The following is an 8632-nucleotide window of genomic DNA, read 5'->3' as shown; positions in this document are numbered from 1 at the left end:
TTTGAAAGGCAATGTGAGAACTCGGGACGTAAGGGACCGGGTGATGGGGAGGTTTCAGCTGCTCGTCGAATTGAATTCAAGGAATTGGGTAATGTAGTGGTTTTGACTGTTGGTATAATGGGAATGTGACAAGGTTTCACACAGGTAGGAGTAAACTAATAAATCCGCTTGTGATTCAGGGACCCTCGTAACGCATAGACTTATGGCATGAAGCTTTTGTAATGTATAATATATCTTTTGGAATTGTGCAATAGCTCAATTATATTGGTCAGTAGTTGGTAATGCTAACATGAAAGTGGATAATGCATTTTTGTGATAGATGTCATTTTTATTTGTTTACAGACACCCCCGAAGAAGGGCGTTGTGCCCGAAATGCATTGGGTATTTGTTGAATAAACGCTGCCTGAAATGAATTTATGCTTTAGTCCTGCTCTTTCTTAAAGTCTGGATAGACATGGATTGATCAGTAAAAACTCGGAAACCGCATTTGCACTTTTGCGTGTGGACTCGAACTAAAATAGAAGAATAAGCATGATAAATTTGAAAACTATGGATTAAAATGGATGAGTGTTGAAGAAATCAGTGAACTTTTTTGCAATTGTGCACATTAAGCTGTGCGATTGTTTGGGGCTATATGTAGTCCCCTCTACAGTGAAGCAGGACAAGATAGCCATCAGGAGAGAGATCAGAGAGGAGGGGTCATCATCCTCGCAGAGCTGAGTTTCTAAAAGAAAACAAAGGTTGAGATTCTTAGCTCGAATAACGCCTCTAACCTGAAAAGAATGTCTGACAACAGAATGCGTGGCTTAATTCAGAACAGGGCCCCGGGGAGGGAGGAGGGCTGTTTCACAAGCCTGATGAGATAAAGGAATAACATATTTCCTCGGTTATCAAAGTGTGTTTCGTTGAGTACTGGTACTGTGAGAAGACACCTTGATGCCACGCAGGACGTTTTAATACAATACTGTTAGTCCCTGTTAGACTTCTAGTCCTATAAAGAAGAGCCTCGTGAATCAAGCAAGACAAGGTTTGTGTGGGAACAATGAGGGCGAAATACATCTATTTGTGGATGTAAGCCATGGCAGGGGGTGTTTTTGTCCTGCTACCACGAATTAATGACTATAAAAAACGAGACCTATTGCATTGCAAATGCTTGTTTGCTTAGCATGCGTTTTAGAAAAAATGTACCAAAGTTATACAGTGCCTAAAAGCATATATTTAAATCAATATTAAATCAGGTATTAAACAACTTTCTGATGTGTAAAACATTTAGACATGTTTTGTACTCGCATTTGCAAAGGCAGTGAAACTAAATCTAGGACAAATGTAGTGACTAAAGTGCAATCCTCCATATATTATGCATAACAGTGCAACCCTCGCGTTCTGTTATTACTACAGTACAATATAACAAGGAAACTGTGCTGGCTGCCTGTTTAACAAAAGCAACTTGCTACTTATTACCATTCTTAAGGGAGGGGAGGGGCATGAAGACCCAATTGAGGCTTCGTCTTGCCTGAGTACTGGCCCGCTACACCCACACCAATAGTAATAAATAAACAATGTTTCCTATTTTACTTTACGCAGCTCAGAAAAGGAGTAAGTCACAAACAATATTTCCAGTCCCAGATATTCAAGCGGAGCTAAACAGCAAATGGAAACGCAGGTGCCCTCTGATTGCTTTTTTGAGAGCTCTGCACCCCAAACGGTTCAAATGTCTCAGGAAGTCGTGGTAAACTTCCCGACTTCCTGCGCCAAGGGCGCCACACTAACTGCAGCGGACCGCGCAACAGTGAAAGTGGCAGCAGGGGGAGGGGGCATGGGCGATTTCCTTTGGGGAGCGTGCGACCATATGGCGCTGCGCGCTCCCGAAAGGAAATCGCCAAGATGTGCACGCGTTGCATTGCAAGCAATGCAACGCGTGCACTTCTTTGTTGAAAAAGCTCTGCCGATGGCATTAGGTCCCCTCCTTTGCGTTGCGTAGGACGAGATCTAAAAAAGGAAATGTTAACATATCGCATTTCTCTTTCATTTTGTGTAATGCGTTAAGTTGCTTTGTTTATATAAACACATTTCTCATGTATTTTGGTATGTGCTGCAACGGATATAGAAGTCGTTAAGTATCATCATGTTTTGCCCTTAGCCACGCCCCCCACTGCAGCTCTAACTCATTTTACCTGCACTTTTTTTTACCCCATTTAAAGCACTGCCTATACCTCGTGCTGCTGTACAGCATGGCTAAATATCATTGGCCATGCCAATAGATCTGACACAGGCTTTGCTAATGCTTGTTTATTGGGACACGGTGAGAGTTCGAGATTAGTCCAGAACCGCAGGATTTTGAGCCAACGCCAGGACTCGAACCTGCTTCCACAGCAGCCCAGGACCGTTGATATGGTCTTAAAGCCCTTTTAAGACAATATCAACTGTCTTTAAAAATGATTGAACATGCACATTTTAATGTAGTACATGCACATTTTAATGTAGTGGTCGCGTTACCTCAGTTAAACTTACTACTTCTACCCTTATGCATGGGAATACAAAGAATTCTTAATTGTTTAGTCCAGCAGCATGGCGGTCGTTGTTGGATGTTCGTCTATCCAAGTTAGCACTCTAGTTAATGAACAGATATCCACAGCGCAGCGCCAGCTCACGGGACCGACCGCCGAGCTCTCCTCTACTTCCGTACTCGGTCACGAGTTTAACAACCTGTAATGATCCACGTATATGAACGTGCGAGTCCTATACGTCTCGGCGTTCAATAAACCTGGCGCTGAACTGGCTAATATTTTCATTTCTTTCTTGCACTATGATTACACAGTCTGCACTGCTATTGGTAGCTCTTGGAATCAGCGCCTAACAAGATTTGTGGCGCCTCGGCGGCTTTGACCGCAGCAGGAAGAGGCATCGCCAAGTCCACATTTTATCGTCAATGGAAGGGGAGAGTCAGTGATTATTTTCCTGCATTCTACCAGGTAACACTTCCGGCTGTGTGACCCACAGCTTCCGGTACTTCATATCACCGTTCGAGATGACGACGTACATTTTTAGAAGTACAACTTCAAAGAGGTGTTTGCTCTTTCGCAACGAGGTTTGTAAAACTGACCTCTTCGAGTAGTGTATGCACTCCAGAGTAGCAGACGAATTTTAGCACGATAGACTGTATGCAGACAGGTAATAAGTAAAGTACAAATATTATTTAGTGCAATTACGCAAAGTCGCTTGCTGAACCACGCAACATTGTAATTAAGTACGACTTGACACGGATGCAAGTATGTCGACTTGGTTTTGTATGCACTTGATACAATTGCATCATGGGAGTTGTAGTTTTGGAGCTTTTAAATACATTTGTCTAAAGCAGCTGCAATGATTTGATAAGCTTTGGCATGGCCAATAGGTCTCACATACGCACGAACTAATGCCAATATGTTTTAGCCATGTTGTACACCAGGCTGTTCAGCATGGTTAAAAGTTAGTGGGGTAAAGGAGAGTGGCATGGAGTGTCATAATGCGGAGGAGAGTGGAGTGCTATGTAGTGGCATAGAAAGTCATGAAGTTGTGTAGAGTAGAGTGAGTGGCATGGAGTGGAGGAGCATAGAGTAGAGTTTAATGGTGCAGTGTGGAGTCGATTGTCATAATGGAGTCGAGTGATGTAAAGTGGATTGGTGTAGAGTGGCGTAGACAGTGTTGTGTGGAGTCAATTGTAGAGCAGAGTAGACTGTCGTAGAGTAAGTAGTGTAGGAGAGAGGAATGGCATAGAGTGTTGTGGAGTAGTATGTCATAAAATAGAGTGGAGTAAAGTGACATGGAGTGGCACAGACAGAGTTGCCTAGAGCCTTGTAGAGTGGAGTAGTGGCGTATACTGTCAGAGTGGAGTAGAGTGTTGCAGAGTGGAGTGTCATTGAGTGGAGTAGTGTTTAATGAAGTAGAGCGTCATGGAATGGAGTGGCGTGGAGTATCATAGAGTGAAATGGTGTTAAGTTGACCAAGTATTGGCAGTTAGGGGACACATTTACAACACTACCAGAAGTGTTATTGTTTATGCTTTGAACAACTGTTGCCCACCTCTGATGACCAGCTACCAATTGGGCATTAATAAAAAATGTTAAAACACAATCGAGAGGCAGCAAAACAGAGCATCCTTATTAAAATGAGTGCATAGAACATCAATAGGAAATAAAACATATATGTTCTTTAGTTGATTCTCAGACTCTTTAATCAGTTTCTTCTTCACCAAATGCAGATAGGTGCAGCCAACGCATTTTGCCTGGTTACAGGATTCCTCAGGGCAAGAACCTGTGTCCAGTCAAACCAGTGCTTAATTTGAGCCGGTGGTTTCCGGTGCTCAGCACCGGCACCTAATTGCCAACACTGGGCCTTATGACAGTCTGCCATATGATGGCGATGTCTGGCTAATTTGGGTATTGGCACAACAACAGCTGTGTGTGATGGTAAGTAGCTGTGTTTGTACTGTCATTGCCAGATGGCAGGGGCAATGTGTGGTGCAAGCTGCAGTGGCCTCCCTACGAGAGGTTTACAAATTAAGCTAAGTCAAACACACAGTTTTGAGTCTTATAGCAACAGAAACTCCGTAATTCTGTTGGCTGCCAGTAGGCACGAGAACCGGTTTTATGCCACTTCAATAGGAAATATGTGATCACATATCGTAAACGCTGTACGCTGGCAGTTAGAATACTTATTGCTGAACACTGCCCTATTTGGATGGATGCAATTTACTGCTGAAATGGCATAAAAACATGTTCTCTCGCCTATTGGATTGAGGTAGAATGTAGTGGCGTAGAGTGCATTGGTGTTGAGTGCTGTATAGCGGTGCATAGCCAAGTGGCTTAAAGTTCAGTGGCAGAGAGTGCAGTGGTGTAAAGTGGCATAGAGTGCAGTAGTGTAGAATGCAGTGGCATAGAGTGTTATAGACTATAGTAGTGTACAGTGGTACAGAGTAGACTGGCGTAGAGTGTATTGGTTTTGGGTAAAGTGGTGTAGAGTGCAGTGGAGTGGCACAAGGTAGACTGCAGTGGATTATAGTGGAATGGCACAGAGTGGCCGAGAGTGAAGTGGTGCAGAGTAGATTAGAGTGGCGTAGACTGCATGGGTGCAGAGTAGCGTAGAGTTGAGTGGTGTAGAGTGTAGTGGCATAGAGTGCAGTGGTGCTGAGTAGAGTGCCGTTGAATGCAACCTTGCAGAGTAGAGTGTCATAGAGTGCAGTGTCCTAGATTGCAGTGGCATAGAGTGCAAGAGTACAGTGGTGCCATGGCGAAGAGTGCAGTTGTGCATAGGAGAGTGGAGTAGAGTGCTCTGGTACAGAGTAGAGTGGTGCAAAGTAGAGTAGAGGGCGCAGAGTGAAATGGCGTAGAGTGCAGCATGGTGCACAGTAGATCAGAGTGGATTGGCATAGAGTAAAGTGGCATAGAGTGCAGTGTGCCTTAGAGTGGCAGAGAGTCGAGTAGAGTGCATTAGTTTAAAGGGCAGTGACGTAAAGTTATGCAGAGTAAAGTTACGTGGAGTGCAATGATGTAGTGTCCAGTGGCATAGAGTATTGTAGAGTTCAGTGGCATACAGTGCAGTGTTGCAGAGTAGATTGGCGTAGAGTGCAGTGTAATGGTTTTGAGTAAAGTGGTGTAGAGTGCAGCGGAGTGGCACAGGATAGATTAGAGTGGAATGGCACAGAGTGAAAAAGAGTTGCAAAAACTGCAGTGGCGTAGAGCAGATTGTTTCAGAGTGTAGTGAATTGGTGTGCAGTGTCAGAGTAGAGTGCATTGGTGCAGAGTGGATTGGCGTAGAGTGCAGTGGCGAAGAATGCAGTGAGGCATAGTAGAGTAGTTGTGGGGAAGAGTGCATTGGCAAAGAGTAAAGTGGTATAGAGTAGAGAGGCCTCAAGTGAAGTGGCATAGAGTGGATTGGTGCAAAGTAGAGTGCAGTGACGTGGAGTAGAGTAGAGTATAATGGAGTGACGGTAAAGTGGAGTATGCATGTTCTAGTAGTGTACTGCCATTACAGTCAACTCCTCTTCAATTGAAATGACCCTTACATTTGCAGAGACATACTGATTTACTGATAAAACTATACATCGCACAAACAATGATGTGTGGAAAGGCCATCACCTAGTGTGTTGATTTGTTTTGATCGTATTAAAATATGTTTCCACCACACTTCAAAAATAGGCATCATCTGTGCTTTCCATATTCTGAAGTATCTGTACAGTTCATTTATAGACATTAACATTTTGTTTTGTGTTAGAAAACAAAATAACATTGTACAGCATACCGAGTAGACAATAACATTGTACAGCATACAGAGTAGACAACAAGAAAAATTAACACCCTACAGCCTTTCTGTCTCACATGGGTACCCAGCAGGATTGTCACATAAATCCTCTCACTTTGAAGTCAGAGAAACAAAAGTAAACACCACGCTCCCTGGAATACAGAGCCTGACATTTGACCTCTGTCTTTGAATGCATAGCAAATGTGAAAAGATAAGAACAATATTTAAAGACCTGTGTACATAAATTCAGTACTGAATTGAAGAATACAGTACATAGGGTTTGGGAAAGGGAAGGGACAAATGCAAACTAGACAGCCTAAAATAAATATTGCCAGAAAATAGAAAGCATGCAAATTTACAAACCAAACAGCCAGTGGTAAGCAATGGGTAGAATGCATTCCCAGAGAAGTTTTCCAAATGTCCCTGAGATATTGTTAGTAAACGAAACAGCTGTCCTGTCTCGTAGGTTTTGACCTAAACAAGCACTGGCAAAGCTGATCGATCTCAGCAAGCCAAGAGCTAGTGACGTTATCTAAATGGCAATGTTTTTTAGCCATGTGTTATGGAGTGGATGTATGTGATGTGGAGTTGAAGTATGTATTGTGTAAATATGTGGCATATGTGTAGGGGAATTAGGTTGCATGGTGTGGAGTGAGGTGGCATGTAGTGGAGTTGAATTATGTGGCATGATGTTGAATTATATTGTGTTTATGCAATTATGTTGTGTGGAGTGGTGTGTGGTTAGGAGTGACGTTCGCTGTGGAATTGCTTGCAGTTGCATTGAGTGGAGTTATGTGTAGTGGAATTGTGTGGCATGGTGTGCCGTAGAATTATGTGGTTAGTTATTATAGGGTATTGGGGTAGTGGAATTATGTGGAGTGGTATTATGAGGAGTGGCATGTAGTGAGTGGAATTATGTGGCGTGGCGTTGAATAATGTGGAATTCTGTGGTGGGGACTGGATGTATGTAGTGGAATTATGTGGTTTGTTGTAGAATTGTGAGGACTTATGTGGCATGGTGTGGAGTTGAATTGTGTGGAGTGTAATTATGTGTTTTGGAGCTGAGTTGATATATGTGGAGTGTCATTGTGTTGTGTGAAGTGTACTTATGCAGGTTGGTGTGAAATTCAGTGTAGCAGAATTATCTGGAATTGGATTGTGTTGCATGGAGCGTAATTATGTGGTGTGGAATTATGTTGCGTGGAGTGGTATTATGTATAGTGGAATTATATGGCATGGAGCAGGGTGGAAATATGTGGAGTTGGATTGTAATTATGTGGCATGGAATTGTGTGGCCTGGAATTACGAGATGTTGAAATGTGATGTCTGTAGTGGAATTATGCAGTGTGGATTTATGTGTTGAGGAATTGCGTGGCACTTAAATGTAGGGCGTGTTTAATTATGTGAAGTTTAATGCTTGTTGTATGCACAGACCAGCTGATTGTGGGGCACAGTCTGCATCGGTTGGCTATATTGTCCAGTGATCTCAGTGGGGCTTAGATTGCTCAGGCAGCAGATCTACTGCAGTGCTCAGGGAGCCACGTTCATGGGAGGTGAAACAATGTTGTTTCTCTTTTCTGTCCTCCAACCCCTCAAATTGTCTAAAACAGCTTGAATGGCACCCAGCAGCTGTTTCTTCCTCCCCTGCGAGCGCTCCAGCCTTGAGATGGATTCATCCCCACTTTGAAGTTTGAACGTGGGCTCTGTTGGGGTGATTAAAGGCGGTTTGCTGAGTCCTCTGTATTTAGTCAGCGAGTCATTGGCGTTTCAGCCGCTCTTCTCTCTGGTAGCATGTTTATTTTAAACATGCATCTGCATGAGCGGCATAAGTAGTTATTCAATTCCTCCTGCTAGACCATGGCGGCAGCAGCGTGTCTGCAGTGATGTCCTTTAAATTAGGAGCATTTGCAGCCCTTATTGCAAGGCTAGACTGCTGACTTTGGTGCTGGAAACCAAGGTTCGAGCCTCAGGGTCGCGTCTACATCCATTGATTCTGGGCAAATCACTTAATCTTCACGTCAGGCGCACAACGCCCATTGGACTCAAAGGGCTCCCCCCCGCCCCCTGTTGTGTGTGTCAGCCCGGGATGAGACAGGTTCCCGGGCACACACACAGCCGCACCCGAGTACTTCACAGGTCTTTTAAAGACCTTTTGCGTGTTAATGAGGCTTTGATGTCCCTCCCCCCACTTAGAGCCCCTGCAGCTCCACTCAGCATTTTGCTTGACGAATCAGCCCCCCCCCCCCAAAATGTTTAGCCCCCCCCCCGAAATCTGACTAGTTGCGCCTCTGCTCCCCGTGTCTGAATTTGTAACGTATCTGGTGCTCATGTAAAGCGCTCCAATACCCGAGGT

The 8632-nt window shown here is 44.0% G+C and overlaps 1 protein-coding gene across 3 annotated transcripts in view; it reads left to right on the top strand.

Moving 5' to 3' along the window:
• The first annotated feature begins 2641 nt into the window (after positions 1–2641).
• Positions 2642–8632, top strand: part of LOC144792141 (oxaloacetate tautomerase fahd2, mitochondrial-like) — a 104955-nt gene continuing 98964 nt past the window's right edge. Inside the window, exon 1 of one of the 3 annotated variants that reach the window (XM_078667019.1) lies at positions 2642–2972. Coding sequence is in view for 1 of the 3 variants with exons in the window: in XM_078667018.1 (XP_078523144.1) it covers positions 3162–3171 (10 nt within the window). In the remaining 2 variants the exon portion in view is untranslated. Of the gene's footprint in view, positions 3172–8632 lie in introns of all 3 variants that reach the window. The other 2 variants (XM_078667020.1, XM_078667018.1) reach the window with 2 other exon arrangements.

Source organism: Lissotriton helveticus, chromosome 11, assembly GCF_964261635.1.
Source record: "Lissotriton helveticus chromosome 11, aLisHel1.1, whole genome shotgun sequence".
Taxonomy (NCBI): domain Eukaryota; kingdom Metazoa; phylum Chordata; class Amphibia; order Caudata; family Salamandridae; genus Lissotriton; species Lissotriton helveticus.
This window is presented reverse-complemented; position numbering and strand designations above follow the sequence as displayed.